General features: G+C 41.1%; 1 protein-coding gene and 1 long non-coding RNA gene across 7 annotated transcripts in view; one reads left to right on the forward strand and one right to left on the reverse strand.

Moving 5' to 3' along the window:
* Positions 1-21,653, forward strand: part of ARMC9 (armadillo repeat containing 9) — a 147,473-nt gene that overhangs the window by 72,311 nt on the left and 53,509 nt on the right. For all 6 annotated transcript variants that reach the window (XM_072796654.1, XM_072796656.1, XM_072796657.1 and 3 more), the window contains one exon: positions 4,571-4,626. In XM_072796654.1, the coding sequence (XP_072652755.1) occupies positions 4,571-4,626 (56 nt within the window). The remainder of the gene's footprint in view (positions 1-4,570; positions 4,627-21,653) is intronic.
* Positions 920-19,920, reverse strand: LOC140616175 (uncharacterized). The gene is made up of 2 exons (XR_012016702.1): positions 19,853-19,920; positions 920-5,495 (listed from the first exon to the last, which is right to left on the reverse strand). It is a non-coding gene; the product is annotated as an uncharacterized lncRNA (long non-coding RNA).

The raw sequence follows: 21,653 nt of genomic DNA on the forward strand, positions 1-21,653 counted from the left end.
AAAAATTTATATAAAAAAAATAAAAAAAAATAAAAAATAAATAAAAATAAAAATAAAAATTAAAAAAAAATAAAAAAAAAAAAGAAAAATTTATATTGCCTACTGGCTCCACGGGAGAATATGATCCTCTTTCTCTCTGGCTTTGATCCATCACATTGGTAATCTACATCCCATAGTAAGCAGGAAAAGAAGGTGCAGGAAACCTTGGATGGGACCAGGATAGACGGGGAGCTCTGGCTCTTCTGTGGACTCCTGACATCTTGGTCCTGATTCATACATGTCACTCATGCTCACATGCTCACATGTCACATGCTCACATGTCAGAGGCATGAGCACTGCCAGCATCCCGGGCTAAGGTTGTCACTTCTGTCTTTCTACATGCCCTTTCCCGACACTCTGCAGTCCACATCACTATAAGTCCAGGTGCTCAGGTCCCACTCAGCACATGAGCAAAGGTGAAAAATGAGTCTCCTGATCTCTACTCCCAAGTCAGCAGCTTAAGCAAGGCCAAGAAATAGGTAGTGGCCAGAAGCCATTCACTCAAAGAAGCCTGAGCCACATGTAGCAGTCACCTGAGGAGATTTTTAAATCCCCAGGGCAGCACCCCATGCTAGTAAAACTGGATTCACACTCCAGGTGTGAATAGTGTTTAAAACTCCCAGATAATCCCCACATGCAGCCAAAGTGGCATATCCCTGCCTCTGACTTTCGCAGAAATGGAGAGGCAGAGAGAGGACATCAGAGGTTCCTAATCAACTGGAAGCAGCTGGGAGAGCAGCCAGTGAGGTGGGAAACCCGGCTTCCTTCAGCCTGGGGCCAGTTTCCATATGAGCATCTTCTCCCTTGGCTCTTACAGAGCAAAAATGATTCATCCCAAACTCAGGGAAGCAAGGAATAGAACTTTATTTTCTGCAACATCTTCATTTCTTTTCTTTTCTTTTCTTTTCTTTTTTCTCTTTCTTTCTTTCTTTCTTTCTTTCTTTTTTAAAATTTATTTATTTGAGAGAGAGAGCGAGAGAGAAAGCACATGAGTGGAGGGAGGGAGGGAGAGAGAGAGAGAATCTCAAATAGACCCCACCCTTCCACTGAACACAGAGCCTGACACAGGGCTCCATCCCAGGACCCCAAGATCGTAACCTGAGCAGAGATCAAGGGACAGATGCTTAACTGACTGAGCCTATGCAACAGCTTCATTTCTTTTTTCTTTTCTTTATAGATTTTATTTATTTATTTATTTATTTACTTACTTACTTATTTATTGAGACAGCATGCATGCAGTAGAGAGAAAGAGCAGGAGTTGGGGGGGGTGCAGAGGCAGAGGGAGAAGTGGGGAGGTTCTAGACCCACAGGGCTTGGTCCTAGAACCCTGGGGTCATGACCTGGGCCCAACTCTGGGGTCATGATCTGGGCCCAAGGCAGATGCTTGACTGACAGCCACCCAGGTGCCCCTGCAACAGCTTCATTTCTGACTTTGAGCCCAATTGCCCAGCAATTCTGCTGGGCAAGCGTATTTACAAAATAACACTAAATAAATACTTAGCCTCAGTTGGGGCTGAGCTTGCTCCTTAACCTTTTTTGAGTAGGCAACAGTTTGGGAAGAGGGGGAATGCAGTACCATTGTCCCTATCTGCTTCATGCTCATCAGCCATGCTGAGACCTCCCTCTCAGGCCAGGGGTCCCCTGCAGCTTCAGGGGCACATTTGGGCTGTGAATCTTCTTCAGAGCTAACTCTGTGTTTCAGTCTATTGAGACACACCCACCTCCATTTCCTTGTCAGTCTTCCCTCCTTTCTGGGAGCCAAGACACAGAGGGAGGTTCTGTCTTGCATTCTGTCCAAAACCATCTTTCTCTTATTTAAAACTGGTCCTTGAGCCAGCATGCTGAAGAATGTGAAGAGGGAGGGTCAGTTGACATTTACGTGAGGGATATGCTTGCCAAGAAGTTATCATGGGCAGAGCTCAAGCTTTATAACCTTGTGTATCCAGGAAAGGCTTCAGATATACCTGCCTCTCTCAGTACGTTCCTGTTTAAATAAAGAGTGTCAAAAGCATTTCTTTTTTCATCTCAAGCACTTAAGTTATTCTGGATCCATGGGAAAGTGGTAGGTCCCCAGAGCCGATTCCTTAGGAGTCTGCTACTTTGAAACAAAATTAGAAAGTCATTGAATGTTTGGATGGAGGACCAGACATACACACACAAATACCTAAGGATATGTGTCATGAGCATGGACTCAGAATGAATGAATGTACCAGCATGGTGATGAAAGCCAGAGAGGAGAGAGCTGGAGTTTCCACCCAGTCCAGGCTTCATCCTCAAATGGATATTAACAGGAGAGTCTGAATTAGTAGCAGTTTACTGGTTTAAGAGACAAAAATGGCATTGCCAGTCTTTATTGATTGACTTTCTTGTTTTAGTATACACTTAAAACATGTATATGGGTTTCCATACATTCAAACATATCAGTTCTCTAGCACTATTTTTCTTACAAAGTTTTAAGGTCTCCAAATGGAAAAATTCTAGTATTTTGGGAACCTAACCCCACAGGTGGGGAAGAACTACTCCGGGAAACTTAAGGGAAAGCTGGTGACATGACGAGCAGAGACGACCGGCAACAATAGGGAGGTATATCCATGATGGTGGCCCCCAGCGAGGGGGGCCCAGCAGATCCTAGCCAGGCACTGAAGAGAGGATAGGAGCAGGGCAGAGCCAGCTTCACCAGCTGGGTCCTCAGGGAAGGAAGGATACTGGCAGCTCCAGCACTAGGTGCTGTCAGTTACTGGAATGAGGGTGGCTGGTTGTGCTGCAACCCAGGGATCTATGGGAAACAGGGCTGATGATGGCCCCATCATGCTCTAGAGGAGAAGCTGAGGTTTTTTTGTTTTGGTTTGTTTTGGGGTTTGGTTTTTGTTTTTGTTTTTGTTTGGAGCTGAGATTTATAAGGTACGTCAGTTCACAGGACTGGATTGTTCGGGGAAGAGGATGAATCCAAGCCAGTGGGCTCGGGGGAAAGGATGTGGCTGGACCAACCTAGGGCCTCACAAAACATATAAGATTTTTTTTAAAAAAGTGAGAGAGGGCATTCCATATTTGAAAAAGAAATGCTTGTAATTGATGAATATAGCAGCTACCTCATTCTGAAAGCCACTTGTTTGATAGGCATTTGCTGCAGGTGGCATGGAGTAGTGCTTCTCGTGTGCCAGGAAGTGATAGAAGCCAGGTAACGGAGCTTCAGCTCAAATGCAGGATGACATCATTTCCCCCTGCCTGCAGTGTAGTTTTCTTGACAGCAGTGGGGCCATGATATGCACGGAAGCGTGCAGGCCCCTCTGAGGTGGGGCCAGATGGTGGTGTCCTACTGGCCTTGATCCAGCCAAGTCAATGGAGTCCTTTCCTTTAAAATGACGGTCGTGTCAAGGATGATGGGTGTCCTGGGGTTTCTATTTACTACAGTGCTATCTAGTACCTCTGTCTATAGTACTATCTAGTACTACTATCTACCGTAGTGCCTGTCTAGTACTATTATCTACTACAGTGCTGTCTAGTACTACTCTAGTACAGTGCTAACTAGAGAAAATGCTGAGTATGTTCAGTGGAGAGAGAGGTAACTGTTCAGTAAGGGATCAGGGAAGGCTTCATAGAGGAGAAAGTAAACAAACCTGCTATGTCCCTGGCCCTGGGCCAGGTGGTTTAGTTTTGGTGTGTTGTAAAAATCCCCTCAACCACCCTAGGAAGTAGATGCTCTGATACCCCTTTCACTGATGAAGAAACAGAGGCTCATTCTTTCTCTGATTCCATTTTGCTATTATCCCTCCTTTATGAACTCTTTTACAATCTAATGGTGCACCACAGGAGCCTTCAGGAACCCAACCTGCCATGGCCCCTACCTCAGTCTCCGTGGAAAAATCATGAGATTTAGAAATAGACTTGAGTTGAATCTCAACTCTGTCACTTATGGGAGTGCGACCATAAACAAGTCCCTTATGCCTCCATTTGCTATTTGCTATAGAATGGGGATAAGAGTCAACAAAATCGTGGTAAGGAATAAATAAATAACATGTGGGACAGTATTCATCATGGTGCCTAGCAATACTCACTTACTTTCTTTCCTCTAAATTCCTCTCAAATTGGGGATCCCTGGGTGGCGCAGTGGTTTAGCGCCTGTCTTTGGCCCAGGGCACGATCCTGGAGACCCGGGATCGAATCCCACGTCGGGCTCCCGGTTCATGGAGCCTGCTTCTCCCTCTGCCTGTGTCTCTGCCTCTCTTTCTCTCTCTCTCTGTGTGACTATCATAAATAAATAAAAATTTTAAAAAAAATTCCTCTCAAATTGTATGGTGACTTTTAACTTTTCCCATGCCACTAACACTGCATTCTGGTAAAAACAGGGAAAGAGGTTTAAACTGCTTAGGATGATCTCAGTCTGTGGCTGCACGGGCACCAGAAACCTGAATGTTCTGGTGCCACCTAATCCTCATTAGCCTGTTCACATGTCTCTGCAGCAGCTGAAGGATTTTGTTGGCCAAGGTTCCCTGCTGTATTCTCAGTTATTCATTTATTTTTTTCTTTATAGAAGAGCTACTGGATGGTGTTCTTGAGTCTGACGATGATGAAGATGAAGATGATGAAGTAAGTTGGAGGCTCTTGACACCACATAAAAAACTTGCGTGAAACTATTGCGTCTCTTCCCTGCCTTGAAGAGGTAGTCCAGAAATGGATATTTCAATCCCTGCTGCTTTATTTCACACAGTTCTGAGAGTTGGCTAGAGCTCAGCTGGGTGGGTGTCTGCTGGTCTCACATGGGATGTCATGTGGCTGCCTTCTGTGTCCAAGTTGGCCTCACATCCTCCATGGCCTCTCCATGTGGCCTCTAATCACTCAGCCGTCTAGCCTACACTTCCTTACCAGTTGGTGGCAAAGCTTCCAGTCTTCTTTTCCAGTCTCAGAAGTATCAGAGCATGTCTTCTGCTGGGTTCTGCTCAGGGCACATCACAAGACTAGCCCAGACTGTGGGGGTGGCAGTTAGACTCCATCAACAGGAGGGCTCCAGGTGGGAGGACTTGTGGGTGGCCACCTCTGAAGACCACCAGCCACACCATGGGTGGATTTGCTACAGCCAGCACACAGGTGCCACGTTTCACAGCACCTGGATTTTATGGGAGGTTCAAAGACAGCAGTTCTTCAACATGAATCTTCTGCTTTGAAGGGGCACGAGCCTCCCCTGGTTGGGAAGATTGGGCACCAAGGCTCCCTGTGAGAATCTCTAAAGTGAAAGTCTTGCTTCAGGGCAGACAGAAGCAACTGCTTGACTCCTTTATTTGCATTGTTTTCATACGGGTTTCCTCAGTTGTGAAAAATCTGCTTACCTGGTTTTTTTAAAGCGTGAAGGTTCAGAATGAATGTGGGTGAGTCTCATGAAGTAGTATAGAGAATGGTGACTCACTGGCTGTAGAGGGATTTCTCAGGTGATAAGCTTTTTCCTTGTTTTTCCTTCAGACCTAGAAAAAACATACACATTATCCTCTTCAGTTCTCAGTAGTAATAATTGGTTTGCGTGCCTTCTGGGTTGTGGGGAGCAATGACTCCCGAAATGAATGTGGAGGATAGGTTTCCACTTGGAGCTGTGACCTCTGGGTTTCAAAGGTGTGTAGAAGTCAGGATCTTGTCCACTGATGGCACCAGTTGGGGGAGATAGGTCATTCATGAGCCCTCTACCGAAGCCGCCCCCTCTACCCCTGCCCCCACCCACCCATAGCCCTGAGGTCTGCCGGTGACTGTCCCTCCCACGGACAGCCTTCCACCTGCCACCTTCTTCCTGAGCTGTAGGTGGCACCAGCGGGTGCTCTTGCTGCGTCCACCTTCTCGGGCAAGTGCAATTCTGGACCTCTGCTGGGGAGCCTGGCCAGCACCTTCTCTAGGCCCCTTCCTTTGGGAAAGTGGGTCCAGAGAGGGGAGGAGACCAGCCTAAGGTCACACAAAGTCGATGGCAGTAAAATCTGCTTTAGAACAGAGATTGAAAAAAAAAAAAAAAAAGAACAGAGATTGGCAGACTTTTCTGTAAAGAGGAAAGTAGTAAAAAGTAGTAAATATTGTAGGGCACCCCATCTCTGTTTTAGCCACTCAGATCTGCCACTGTAACACAAAGGAGCTGCCAGCAATACGTAAATGGATGAATGTGGCTGTGTTCTTGTAAAATTTATTTATGAACACTAAAATTTGAATTTCATTTGATTTCTGTGGGTCACTAAACTTTTTTTTTTCAAATGTTTAAAGATGTAAAACTTACTCTCAGCTTGCTGGCCTTTCAAAAGCAAGCATCTTGGCCTCTGGGCCATTATTTGCCAGCTGCCAGAGGGAACCCAGCTCCCTGACTCTGTCTTCTCAGGACTGTGGTAAGACACCTGCTCTGTGCCTGGCCCTTCAGTTCTGTTTTAAATTATATTTTAAGTTAATATCTTGATTCCAGTGAGTTTTTGTCATCATGTCCACAAGTCCCCCTCTTGAGATCTATCTTTCCTCCCCTTGTGTGTTACCTCTTTGGCCTTTTGTTTGCTTTGGATTTTTTGTTTTGTTCTGTTGCTGTCAACCCCTTTGTATCACAGGGGGAAATTCATTTGATTTAACTGTTCTGTTAACGATGGGAATTCCAACTTTGTGAACTATACCTGTGGAAGCAATTATAGTCTACTAAAAATGAAGGACGATCAAGATCTTTTATTTATTTATGTACTTTAAGATTTGATTTTTAAGTAGTCTCTATACCCAGTGTGGAGCTCAAACTCACAACCCAGAGATCAAGAGTGACACGCTCCACTAGCTGAGCCAGCCAGGCACCCCTATAAAGATCTTTTAATTTTCTGGACTTTTGGCTATCTTGTGCAGATTTTTATTTTAAAAGGGTAGTGTTTGAAGATATTGGTTGTGATCATTAGAATTTTCAGAGGATTCTTAGATGGCGTTTAATTGGGAAATTGTAAGGAAAGGACCCGGCATTTGGGGCCAAAACAGGACTTTTTGGGCTGAACTCTGGTGAGCAGGTCCTGGACTCTCCCGCCCTCGTGACCCTGATGGCCTACCACACTGTTAGCAAGGGCAACATGGGAAAGGCTAAGCTGTCTGTGTTACACTCACCCTTCTCCAAGGGCAGATATGACTTTTTAAATTGGAAAGAAAAAGGAAAGTGAAAGATGCCTAGACTTGGACTAAAAGAAACTTCCAGAGATCATCTGAGCAAGTCCATCCAAGATGTTGGAATGTGGCTACCACCTCCCAAGTAAAATTATTTTATATGATCATATAAAATGATCATATGTCATTTTGCTTAGCTATGTAAAATATTTTCTTAATTTAATATTTAAACCCAAAACACAGGTGACAGAGCCAGTGTTTTTAGTGACCTGCTCCGTTCTTCCAAAGATAAAATGGCTCTATCAGGGTGTGGGCAGAAGCCAAGGGAAATTATGTTCATTTTGCCCTAAATCAAGTTAATATCTGTGCATTTGTGATTGTGGCCTCTGGTCCTAGTCCCCTGGAAACTCAAGAGAACTTCCAGATGCAAAATCTTATTTTTCTAATTTCTAAAAGTATGACAACTTGTCCTGATGTGCTGGACATGTGTGACATATATACATTTACCTACAAAAATTTAAAAATTGCTTTTTTGACTTCCAAGACTGTCTAGGGTACAAAGTCAAATAGGAAAAGGAACTCGCAAAGTTCTGTGAACACTACAATTCAATTTCAGAAAAAAACAAACATAAATACGCATCCTGATGAATAATGTATATGCTTCAATGTACAGGTAGCAGAAAGGCATGGAAAGTTACGCCCTCTTTTTTGACACTAAAAGCTACCTGGAGGTCAGGGGGAGGAAGTGGGGTGGGGGTGCCGTGGAGAGGCCTTGGTCAGCCGTAGAGAGCTGCAGAGTGACCCGTGAAATGAGAAGTGAGAGGGTGCTGGGCAGAGGGCAGTTGCTGAGCCCTTCTGAAGACTAATGGGGCGAAAGCCAAACTGAGTAGTTGGGGAGCAGGTGGGAAGTGGGATAACGGAGCTGGCAAGTATATGCAGCTCTTCCTACAAATCTGATGTGAGCAAGAGCAAGAGGGCAGATAGATAGCAGCTAAGCAGGGCATTCTCGTTCTCCTGTGTTCTGATGGGGGAGAAGCCTAAGCATGTTACAATGCTGCTGGGAAGAATCCGGCCGAGAGGCAGAGAGAAAGGGCGGCATCAGAAGGACCAGCATTTTCATTATTTTCACAATTGCTTCCTCTGCTCTCCTGGCCCACAAGCCCTTAGACCCATTTAAACCTCCAAAGACATACAAGCATCATTAGATAAGCTTGGCCAGTACAGACACAAGAACAGGGAGATGACCACTGCAGTGTAAGCATTTGAATGCATCCCACCAGGGACTTGAAACAAACGTATCATCTAATACAATTTATTTTTGTATTAAGCATATGTCATATGTTCCCAAAGAGCTGCCAGTAAATCACAGGCCCCAGGAAACCCTGAGGCCTGGGTTTCTACCGCAAATGGCCTGTTTCCTTATGACAGTTTAAGGTGAGGTGTGCAGCTCGTAAGTGGAGAAGAAAGGCCTTCCTGTGCTGTTTGAGAAGACGGGTTTGAAGACAAATATTCTCTCCTCTTGACAAAACAGACTTAAGTGCTAGGTGAGATCAGCCACAGACATTTACTTGCTGGTTGCCACGTAAGTGACAATCAAATGCTCAGCAATTTCCTTCTCTAGAGATTTCTCAAATATGAGTCCTTTATTTATTTATTCAACAAATATTTGAGCGCTTTGAAATAACATTTATTCTAGGAAATAATGACGAAGGGATACAAAAGAAATCTAAAAGAGTTTCTGTGGCTTAAGATACCTCCCAGAGTTTAAAATTTGGATAGGTGAGATCATTGTGATTCTGATAACAGCGGCTCCCGGTTGTAGCACCACCACGTGCCAGGCACTGTTCTAGTGTTCTAGGTGCCATACATGTGCTCACTCATTTGCTCATACCAGGCCTGTGAAAGGTACTGTTATTAGTCCTATTTCACAGATGGGGTAACAGAGAAAATACAGCACTTGCTGAGTTCACACAGCTAAGAACTAAGTAAGTGGTAAGTAAGAAGTAACCTTGGAATCAAACCCAGTGGTCTGATTCCCCAGTCCATGCCATTAACCACTGCACGATTTTGTCTCTCATGAGACAGATGTAGACAAACATACAGTTAACCAATAATAGAAAACAAATATATGATTATAGATTCATGGGTATGATAGAAACGGCAAGTGCTATACGAATTCCAAGTACAGCAAGAATATTGGAACATACCTGTCTTGACAGGACTTCCCTAGCCTAGGCGAAAGGTAAGAGGACTGGCTTGATGAAGAGAAAGGTGTGGTCAGGAAAGCAGGCGAGATGTCTTCCAGAGGAGAGAGCATAAGCTTATAAGCTTATCCTTTGCTGCTCCCCTGACCCACATCAGTATGTGTATGTGCTTTCACATTTTTCTTGTAAGATACATACACACAATACACATATATGTACACATATCCACGTATCTTTTCATCAATACTGGTTTTACAAAATGAGATAGCATAGATATAGATATAGACACACACATATACATTGTTGCCTTTTTTTTCTTGTTAATTTCTGAAAAGCCCTCTAGGTCAGCCAGGGGCCAAACTGATTCTTTTTTAATGCCATACATAGATGTACAGTTTTCCAGATTTTTGCTTTGTCAAACAATGCTGCAGTAAATATCTTTGTAAGTAGATCCTTATTTACTGGTACTTTTATTTAATGGGCTTTTGTTGCTAGGTTGCAAGAAAAGTGTATGTGTGTTTTTGATTGTAAAAGATTTTTCCAGATTGCTCTTCAAAAAGGCTGTACAATTCAGATTGCACTAGCAGAGCAGAGGAGGAAACTTTTCCCTCCATCTCCACAGCCATAGGTGCAATCACTCTTTGTTTTTTGCCAATCTCTTGATAAAGTGCTATCTCATTGTTATCTTAATTTTCATCTCCATTGCGTAGTATGAGTGTCTTTTATGTTTATTTTATTGGATATTTGAATTTGATATGTTGTAATTTCCTATTCATGGCCTTTCCCTATTTTTAAAATTGTGTTTGTCTTTCCATGTCACTTCATGTGAATTCTCTGTACATTACAGATATAGACCATTTTTCACCTTCATTGCAAAAAACTGAAAGATATCTTTTATTCATTGACTTATTTTAATATCTTTTGCCAAAAATCCTAAAAATTTTTTAAAAGCTAAACAAATTGACTCTTTCACAGTTTCTGGGTTTCTATCCTGATTAAGGTTTCCCTGAACATTGAATTTGATGTGTAGTCTCCTAGATTTACTCCTAAGACTTTATTTTTTCATTTAAATTTTAATTATTAAATTTTTTTTGTTTTGGTTTGGTTTTTTAAAAGATTTTATTTAGAGAGCGAGCACGAGCAGGGGGAGGATTGGAGGGAGAGAGAGAGAGTCTCCAGTCTCCAGAAGACTCTTCACTGAGCGCAGAGCCTGACAACAGCACAGGGCTCCATCCCATGATCCTGAGATCGTGACCTGAGCCAAGATCAAGCAAGGGTCAGATGCTTAGCCAACTGCACCCCTGTTGTTGGTTTTTTGTTTTTTGTTTTTTTCTTAAAGATTTTATTTATTTAATCATGAGACACACACACACACGCACACACACACACACACACAGAGGCAGAGGCACAGGCAGAGGGAGAAGCAGGCTCCATGCAGGGAGCCTGACATGGGACTCGATCCCAGGTCTCCGGGATCATGCCCTGGGCCGAAGGTGGCGCTAAACCCCTGAGCCACCCGGACTACCCTGTTTTGTTTTGTTTCATTTTGTTTTGTTTTTAATAATAAACTTATTTTTTATTGGTGTTCAATTTGCCAACATACAGAATAACACCCAGTGCTCATCCCATCAAGTACCCTGAGCCCTCAGTGCCCACCACCCAGTCACCCCCACTCCCCGCCCTCCTCCTCTTCCACCACCCCTAGTTCGTTTCCCAGAGTTAGGAGTCTTCATGTCCTGTTTTGTTTTTAAGTAAACTAACTATACTTCCAGTGTAGGGCTCAAACTCATGACACTGAGATCAAGAGTTTCATGCCCTTCTGAGCCAATTATTAAATATTTTATACATAGAAAAATATATATAATATTTACATAAGGTTTGAAGTTAATTTGGTTTCAGAACATTTTTACACTCTTAAAAATTACTGAAGATTCTAAAGAGCTTTTGCTTATGTGTATTTTGCCTATCAACATTTACTAAATTAGAAAGAACAAAACTGATGAAATGTATTTATTACTTTTTAAAAGACAGTAAGCAACCCATTATTTGTTAATACAAGATATTTTTTATAAAAAAAAAATTACTTTCCTAAAAAAAGTGTTAAGAGGATAGCATTGTATTTTTTATTTGCAGATCTCTTTTATGTCTGAATTAGAAAATAGTTGGATTCTCAAATCCTCTTCTGGATTCCATCTGTTGTAATACATTGTAGTTGAAAGGGGTGGAGTATTTTAATAGCCTTTTTGGATAGAGATTTTTTTCTTTGATACTACTTCAAAATTGGACAAGTGATCGTTTATTAAAGGTTAGTTGCAACATAAACACCATACCAACAAATCTTTTTTTATTCTGTTAAAATCTGTTAGTCTCTTTTGTATTTTTTTCTCTTTTGTATTTTGTTAATCATATTTTCTGATTGTTCATTGCTACTGTATAGAAATACAATTGATTTTAGTATTTCAATCTTGTATCCCAAAACCTTACTGAACTCATTTATTAACTCTGGAGAGTTTTTGTTTCTTTTGTTTTGTCATGGGTTCCTTAGGATTTTCTGTACACAATGCCATGTTATCTGTGAATACAGATAATTTTATTTTTTCCTTTCCAATCTAGATGTCTTTTATATCCTTTTCTTGCTTAATTACTCTGGCTACAATTTCTAGTACAGTGTTGAATACAAGTGGTTAAGAGTGGACACCTTTGTCAGTTTCCTGATTGTAGGGGAAAGATTTCTGTCTTTTACCATCCAGTGTGATATTAGCTGTGGGTTTCTCATAGAGGCTCATTATCAGGCTGAGACACTGCCATTCTTTCCAGAATTTAAGTATTGGATTTTGCCAGACGTTTTTCCACATTAGTTGAGATGATCGTGTGAGGTTTTTTTACTTTCATTCTGTTAATAAAGTGTATGACATTGATTTTCATATTTTAAACCACCCTTGAGTTTCTGAGAAAAATCTTGCTTTATCATGATTTATAATTTTATATGTTACTGGATTTGATTTGCCAGTATTTTGTTGAGAATTTTTGTATGTGTACTCATAATAGATATCAGACTGCAGTGTGACTTCTCTTATGATATCTTTAGTTTTTTTTTATTTTCACTTGAAATATAGTTGACATACAATATTATATTAGTTTTAGGTGTATAGCATAGTGATCAACAATTATATACATCTCCTGCTCTAGTTCTATATCAGTATAATACTGTCCTCATAATGTGAGTTAGAACATGTTCTCCTATTTTTTTGGAAGAGTTTGTGAAGGATTTATGTTAATTCTTCTTTAAACATATGTTAGATTTCACCAGTGTAACCTTCTGGACCTGGGCTTCTCTTTGCAGGAAGTTTTTTAAATTACTGACTTGATCTCTTCACTTGTTATAAATCTATCCAAATTTTTAAAATTTCTTCTTGGGTCAGTTTCTATAATCTGTGTCTTTCTGGGAATTTGTCCATTCTATCTAAGACATCTAATTTGTTGATTTGTATACAGTTGTTCATAGTATTACCTTATGGTCCTTTTTCTTTCTGTAAGATCAGAAGCATTCTGCCTTTCATTCCTGATTTTAGTAATTTGAGTCTTGTCTCTTTTGCTTGGTCAGCTCTATGGACTGAATGGTGTCCTCTCATATTCTTATACTAAAGCCCTGACCTGCAGTGTGGGTGAATTTGGAAACAGGGCCTCCAAGGAAGTACTTCAGATTAAAGGAAGCCATAGGGGTGGGCTTCTGATCAGATGGGAATAGTTCCCTTATGAGAAGAGACACAACAGAACATTTTCACTACTATGTGAGAACACAGAGAACATGGCTGTCTGCAAGCCAGGAAGAGAGTTCTGCTCTCATCAAAAAGCAAAACAGCCCACACTTTGATCTTGAACTTCCCAGCCTCCAGAGCTGTGAGAAATACATTGCTATTGGTTAAGCCACTCAGTCTGTGGTATTTTGTTATTACAGTCCAACCTGACTAAGACAGCCAGTCTGGCTGAAGGTTTATCAATTTTGTTGATCTTTACAAGAACCAACTTTTCATATTGTTGTTTTGATTTTCTCTGTTTTTTTTTTTCTATTCTCTGCTCTAATCTTTATTATTTCCTTCCTTTTGCTTTTCTTTTCCTGGTTCCTTAAGGTGTAAAGTTAGGTTATTGCCTTGAATGCCTTCTTTTTTTCTAATGTAGGCATTAAATATATATACTATAGTGGGCAAGGATGTGGTAGGTTTGCACTGTTGGTGGGAATGCAACATGGTGGAACCAGTGTGGAGAACAGTATGGAGGTTCCTCAAAATCTTAAAAATAGAACTACCATATGATCCAGTAATCACAGTACTGGTTATTTACCCGAAGAATATAGAAACACTAATTTGAAGGGATATATGCACTCCTATGTTTATTGCAGCATTATTCACAATAGCCAAGATATGGAAGCAGCCCAACTGTCCATCAATTGATGAATGGATAAAGAAGATAATGAAATATTACTCAGCCATAAAAAAGAATGGAATCTTGCCATTTACAATGACATGGATGGAGCTAGAAAATGTCATACTAAGTGAAATAAGCCAAAGACAAATACCTTATGATTTCACTCATTATTTCGGATTGAAGAAACAAAACAAATGAGCAAAGAAGAAAAAAAAAAAGATAAACCAAGAAACAGACTCTTTTTTTTTTTTTTTTTAAAGATTTAACCCATTTATTCATGAGAGAGACAGGGGCAGAGACACAGAGGGAGAAGCAGGCTCCATGCAGGAAGCCTGATGCGGGACTCAATCCTGGGACTCCGAGATCACAGCCTGAGCCAAAGGCAGATAGTCAACCATTGAGCCACCCAGGGATCCCCCAGACTCTTAACTAGAGAGAACAAAGTGATGATTATTAGAAGGGGAGGGGGTGGGATGGGGGACACAGGTGATTGGAGTTAAGGAGTGCACTTGCTGTGATGAGCACTGGGTTATATATGGAATTGTTGAATCAGTATATTGTACACCTGAAACTAATATTACAGTGTATGTTAACTAACTGGAATTTAAATAAAAACAAAAGGAAAAAAACAAAAAAAAAATAAATAAATAAAAACAAAAGGAGACCTACCTGACAGAGGTGTGTGCCAGGCTCACCTAACATGGACTGTCATAGCCTCAACCAACCCTATAAATTTCCCTCGGAGTGGTGATTTTGCAGTATCCCATAGGTTTTGGAAAGTTGCGTTTTAATTTTCATTTATCTCAAAATATTTTCTGCATTTCTTTGTGATTTTTTCTTTAGCCCATTGGCTTATTATGTGTGTGCTTTCAATAAGCCTTTGAGGACAAGGCTGTTGACAACTGAGCAAGCTCTCAGATCAAATAAATAGAAGCCCTGTAAGAGGGGTGTATCCCAGGGTCTTGACAGATAGGTTAAATAATGACAGTTCTCTCAGAATGGGGTTTGGGGAGAGCTCAAAGCCCATCTGCTCCCTTCAGTGACTGCTTGGCTGCTGGTTTTCACTTTGATTGCAGGGCTGGTAATTTTCAATGAGCTAGGGACAGAGAGGAATAGGGAAGTTTAAATGCCACAACATTTGCTGTTCATACTGACAATTAGCCTTTTTTTTTTTTTTTTTTTTTTTTTCTTGAATAAGTACCCTTCAGATTGTCACAGGCCATTGGTTAATTTCCAGAGTTCTGGAAAATTTGATTTGGACAATTTTTGCCAGTATTTTCCTTGCTTTTATGGAGGAATGGATTTTCAGAAGTCACTTCACCATTCTTGCTGACATCCTATTTTATACTTTTTTTCTGTTTTATACTTTCAATAGCTCTTTTACCCATGCATGATTTTGTATTTTTGTGCATAAATCATTTGAGAAATAATGGTTTTTCAGCTTTGCAGTTCTTCCATGTATTGCCATATTTCATTATAAAACATCCAAATATTGCATTAGTTAATATCCCCACTGATCTCATCAGAAAAGTCTTTAAGTATTAGAAAGCTATTAAGCTCACAGTGGCAGGAACAAATTTTTTTTTTAATTTTTGTTTTCTCTTGAGAGTTCAAATTTTATTATTGATAATAGATACTATCAGTTGTTTTCTTTGACATGACAAGCTCACCTCATTAATTTTTGAGAAAATACCTACTAAACACCCAAGTCTGAAAAACCATAGTTTATCATTCTTTCAATTAAAAATGGTGCTCCTTGAAAAAATTGCCTGCTTAGACTTGTAACTCAGATTATCTCACAAATGTTTTTCAAGATGATCATCATGTATATCCCACGTTGTTACACAGAATGGTAAAAAGGCAGACCACAAGAGTCAAGACTTAATCAAATTCCTGCTGCTTCAACAGGACATTTTTTTTTCTTTAGATAGAGTACATGCATACATGAGCTGGGGATGGGATGCGGGGGACAGAGGGAGAGGGAGAGAATCTTAAGCAGGCTCCATGCTCAGCACAGAGCTCAACACGAGGCTCAGTTCCACACCCTGAGATCATGACCTGAGCTGAAGTCAAGAGTTGGATGCTTAGCCTACTAATCCATTCAAGGTGGTCATCATCAAAGACCTTCTTAAATGAAACTCTATGCAGCATCTTTCTATCATTGATTTATCTGTCATTTTTTTTTATCTGTCCATCTATTTACCATCTGCCTATCCATCCATCTACCTATCTGTCTACCTGTAGTGGCAATGGAGAATACAATGACTGCTACTTATGTTTGTTAGCACTGCCTGATTGACACTAGAACACCAGTGGTTTTACCCTCTGTTGCATCTGTACCATCAATGTAAATATCAGTATAGTTATCACAGGACAAACCATGAAAGTCAATACATTAATATTTCATCTAGCAGCACTTATGTTTTGTTGCCAAGCAACAAAAAAGATCTCTATGCAAACAATCTTTGATGAGTAGTTAACTGTTGATACCGGATGAATACAAGTCAAATAGCAAGTCCAGGTATACTTCTGCAGATGAGATATTAATTAATTCAAGCTTCATGTTTGCAACTTAATCTTTGCTTCAACAAGTTACTGTTTCATTGGAATGTAGCATGCTATAATTTCTTTTGTTAACTTTCCATTCAGCAGGCATTCAGCAGTATAACCTCTACAAGGCTATTGTGTATGTTTCTTCAACCAAGACAATAATTACCCTTCAGGGTTCCTCAGTGGCTCTGTTTTTCTTAATAATTTGGGTGGGGAGATAATTTTAGACTTACAGAAAAAAATAATACAGAGTTCCCATATACTCATCACACAGCTGCAGAGGCTTTTTAATTCTAGTTTGAAAAAAAGTCAAAACAAATGTTCAATTTTTGACTTTTAAAGAATCATAGCAGGGTGCCTGGGTGGCTCAGGTGGTTAAGCATCTGCCTTTGGTTCAAGTAATAATCTCCAGGTCCTGGGATTGAGCCCTACATCTGGCTTCCTGCTCAACAGGGAGTCTGCCTCTCTCTCTCTCTTTCTCTCTCTCTCTCTTTCTCCCTCTCCCTCTCTCCCTCTCCCTCTGCCCGTCCCCACCACTCACTCTCTTTCTCTCAAATAAATAAAATCTTAAAAAACAACTCATTGCATCTATGTTTAAAATTTTCAAATCCTTTTTCAATTCTCATTGATTAGTCTCAAAATTATACCTCAGCTTAAGTGGCATAATAATATTATCCAAAAAAGTTTTGTTCCATAAAATACAATAAGGCAAACTGTTGACATCTATAAAACTGTGGGAAAGATAGCTTCCGTGTAATTCCGTTTATTTGCAGTCTGCTCAGCTTTTTTGGAATACATCCTTCCCTTCCATGAGTCAGAGAACTTCCTGATAAGTCAGTTTCATTTTTCTCAGCATCTTTTCATCTAAATGGTACAGCTTTGAGCTGAGAAAGGGGATCCTCTGATCTCTCTTTTTAAGCCAATCATCCATCCTTACAAATATAAGAAAATAATACTATAAACAAGTTATCTTTTATTTTAGAATAAGTGATTTTTATTTATTTGAGAGAGTGCACAAACAAGGAGGAGGGCCAGAGACAGAAGCAGGCTCTCCACTAAACAGGGAGCTCGATGAAGGGCTTGATCCCAGGACCCTGGGATCATGACCTGAACCAAAGGCAGGCATTCAACTGACTGAGCCACCCAGACACCCCTAAGGTAACAATTTTAGAGAAATCTTAGAAAAGTTCTTGAAAAATTATAAAAATACTATTCCAAAATAAAACCGTAAGTGTACTCATAGACTGTTTCCACATAGGAGCAAGGAAAGATCTGATTTCAAAATAATGATATATTGAGTGATAATGAAGTTATATCAGTTATAGTAGATGCAACTAAGACAGCTAGCAAAAGCACAAGAGAACAGAGAACACGTATTTATACCCTAAGCCTTAGAAGTTTCTAGAAAATCCAAGAATACTCAAATATACATTATATTAGCTATCAGAGTGATGCCATCGCATATCATGTGGCCTCTAGAAAGCTTCACTGTATCATAAGAGAATGAGAGTAAAAAAGGCAAGTATTATTACTATTAAAATGATGATATATTATTTATATTTTATGTATTTTGATGTAGAAGTATATTGTAGTTGTGAATATGGTTTAGACTTAATAGACCCTCTGAGGTCTTAAGGCTTCCAAAGTTTCCCCAGATTACACTTTGAGAACCACTGGTTTACAGGTTTTGTACAGTCTTTATGACTTTAAGTATTACAATTTATACTCTGACTTCATAAAATCAGTAAGAGGGTTTTTTCATCTTTTCCTAAGGACTGGAGTTAATTCTGTTTTATTTTATCTTATCAGTTCTTCTGCCCCAACCCATTCCTTGTGGCCCAGTGACATATGCACATACTCTCCTGAGGAAATGAAGCTGGTCAGGTACAGGAAGGAAGATGGCTGGTGGGCGGGTCTGCAGTTGACCTCTCCCACCCCCAGATAGCTGCAGTCAACTCAGACCCAGTGACCATCTCATGTGGTTGACTGTGACACAGAAGAGCTAGACTTTTTCTGTTGTTTTTTTTTTCTTTTTCTGTTTTTGAAACCATATTTCTGCAGCATCAATGCAGAAAGCAGAAAATCGGGTCTTGTTCCTTTAAAATAAAAATTCATATAATTTTCAACATAGACCTCAATATGATACTCTCTTTAGATGCATTTTACCAAAACAAGGCCTTGGGTAGAAACATGAGTATCCAAAGAAAGGTAGCAGGCAGTAAAATTGAATCAGTAGCTTTTATAACATCCCTGTATGTTCTGGCATCACTAGGGAATAATTAACATCAAATCACTTTTCACAGTTTCTGCAACATTCTACGCATTTGGTGAATGTTAGCTCTCATTATTATTGGCGTGATAATTATGATCAACAACATCAATATCACCTCAGCCCTCAGCATAACCCCAGGGCCCACCACACCTGGCTACAGAGAACCACATATACTGGTATTTCTTTTTTTTTTTAATATTTTATTTTTTTATTCATGAGAGAGAGAGAGAGAGGCAGAAACACAGGCAGAAGGAGAAGCAGGCTCCATGCAGAGAGCCTGACGTGGGACTCAATCCCAGGTCTCCAGGATTGCGCTCTGGCCTGAAGGCGGCGCTAAACTGCTGAGCCACCCAGGCTGCCCTATATTGGTATTTCTGCACCTGGCATTCCGTCTCTGACTCTGGTGGCAGATGGATGCCATAGAGGAATCCTAGATAAAGATATAGCTTCAGGTGTTTTATTTTTTTGTTTGTTTGTTTTTAAAGATTTTAGTTTTTATTTATTCATGAGAGACCCATAGAGAGAGGCAGAGACACAGGCAGAAGGAGACGGAGGCTCCCTGCGGGGAGCCCGATGTGGGACTCGATCCCGGGACCCCAGGATCATGCCCTGAGTCAAAGGCAGACGCTCAACCACTGAGCCACCCAGGTACCCCTAGCCTCAGGTGTTTTAAAATATAGTGTATTAGTAGAAAATTTGAGGTTCAGTAAGGCTAACAGAAGACAAGTGTCTTTGAAAAGATAGCTTGTAATGTCCACAATAGCCAAACTATGGAAGGAGCCCAGATGTCCATTGATAGAAGAATGGATAAAAAAAGATGAGGTATACACACACACACACACACACACACACACACACACACATATACTGGAATACTATTCAGCTATCAAAAAATGAAATCTTGCCATTTGCAATGACATGGATAAAACTAGATATTATGCTAAGCAAAATAAGTCAATCAGAAAGAATTATCATATGATCTCATTCATATGTGGAATTTACAAAACAAAGCAGAGGATCATAGGGGAAGGGAGGGAAAAATAAGACAAAATCAGAGGGAGACAAACCATAAGAGACTCTATAGGAAACATGGTTGATGGATAGGAGGGGGATGCGGGATGGAATAACTGGGTGATGGGCATTAAGGAGGGCGCGTGATGATCTATCACTCGACTCTGCCTCTGGAACTAATAATACACTATATGTTAATTGAATTTAAATTTTAAAAAACTAAATTAAAAAAAAAAAGAAAGTTAACTTTAACAAAGTTACTCACAGTTCCCAAGAGGCAAGGGCAGCTGCAACCTGGGGAGCTATACAGGGAGCACCAGAGTCAGTCAGGAGGCAGAGGAAGAGAAAGGAAATGTGGCCAAGAACATTTATTGTGGTTTCCGCAGGAAGGATCCAGTGAGGCAGGGTAAGCAGGTTTAGGATTGGCTGGTTTGAATAGTTTCACTGGGCTCCGGGGCCTAGGGGCTGTCCCTGGTTGTCTGGCACCTGGTCCTGGGGTGATGAGGGTAGGTGGATTATGGCCCTGAGCATGACAGTCTGATACAGGAGGTGGTTGGGGTGTGGGCTCTGGATTGGTTAGCTTGCCTTTGAAAGGTGTGCTTGTAAGGGAGTTGTTCACTGTCTCTAGGAATTGGCTAGCTGTGGGAGAGGCAGTCCTCCGAGGGCCAGCAAGGCCCCAGATGTCAGAGCATGCGATAGAGAAACCAGGAGATGTGGTTGATACAGGAGGCTTCCACAGGCCGGCTCCTCTGAACTTCTGTCCCCACCTCCCTGTTCTCCCTGAAATGGGTTCTTTAAGTACAGGAGCTCCAGGGACCTAACATGGTCTCAAACCTTACCCCTTAACCTTTCCCACTTCCATCAACCCACCATTGCTGCCACCCAGGTTCCAGGCTTGGGACAGTTACCACCATCATCATATCTGGTTGTCAGATTCATACTGACACCCCAACTTAGTATTCACCCCAACTAATAAAGGCCAGAGTCTTTCAAAAAGAACTTTTATTTAAAACCAGAGGAAGAAACTTAGCAAATAAGAGAGGTATTAGAGCCGTTAGGGTGCAGAGCTCCATTGCAGAGATGTGGACATCAGGCTGAGAAGTGGTGTAAGCCCAGAACCCAGGCCTGACCCAGCCAAGGATGGGTCACTTTGGGTTGGTATGGGCAGTGCAAGCAGGAGCGTGGGAGACTAAGCTGCAATGGTGCTCTGCGGCCAGGCTACGGGAAATGGAGGACCACTGAATTGTCATATGCCCAGGAGGGGTATGAACAGAGCTGTGCTCCAAGAAGATTCATCTGGCCTCAGTGTTCAAGTTAACTGAAGATCCAGAAAGCTTAGAATTACTTAACAGGCAGTATCTTCTGAGTGGAGCTCACTACCAGGGTGTGTCATCAGGAACTGAAGACTGAGGTGACTTTGGGAGGATGGTGATGCCTTTAACAAAAATGGGGCACACAGGCTTGGGGAGGCATATCAATGCAGGGTAAAACTTGACTTCAAACGGAGAGGTACATACCATGATGTAGCTACAATAGAAAGTGATGGGACCTAGAACCACTCAATTTCTACACAGGTTTCCCTCAAGTGACCTTGTATTCCACAGACAGAGGCATACTGTTGAGTGCTTGGGCCACAACCTCCTTTCTCTTCTGCCACCTTCATATATAATGTGTGAGATGGCCGACCCAACTGAAGCCATATGCATTCAAAGAGCCAAGAGCAAGCCACTCTCCACAAATCACCTCTGATGGCTCACCCGCTGTGGTCAGCTTGCTGGGCATGGTGCAGATATGCTTTTAATTCCTTGTTACCTAATTAGCAGAGAAATGTCTATGTCTGTATTAGTGGCAGGGTCTTTCCATTATTTAACCAAGTCAAGAAAGAAACCAGTGTTTCCCAATTAAGGATTTTGCTTTTTTCTGGTTCTAAATTCGTTTATTTCTATACCACGCCTCCTGTGCGCTCAGACTTTGGCCAGGATGAACCACCCAACAGGCTGACTCATGGCTCCTGCCCTCATTTCCACTCTGGTTTCTATGGAAATAGACATCAGAAGGCTCAAAAC

The sequence above is a fragment of the Canis lupus genome, chromosome 24 (genome assembly GCF_048164855.1).
Source record: "Canis lupus baileyi chromosome 24, mCanLup2.hap1, whole genome shotgun sequence".
NCBI lineage: Eukaryota > Metazoa > Chordata > Mammalia > Carnivora > Canidae > Canis > Canis lupus.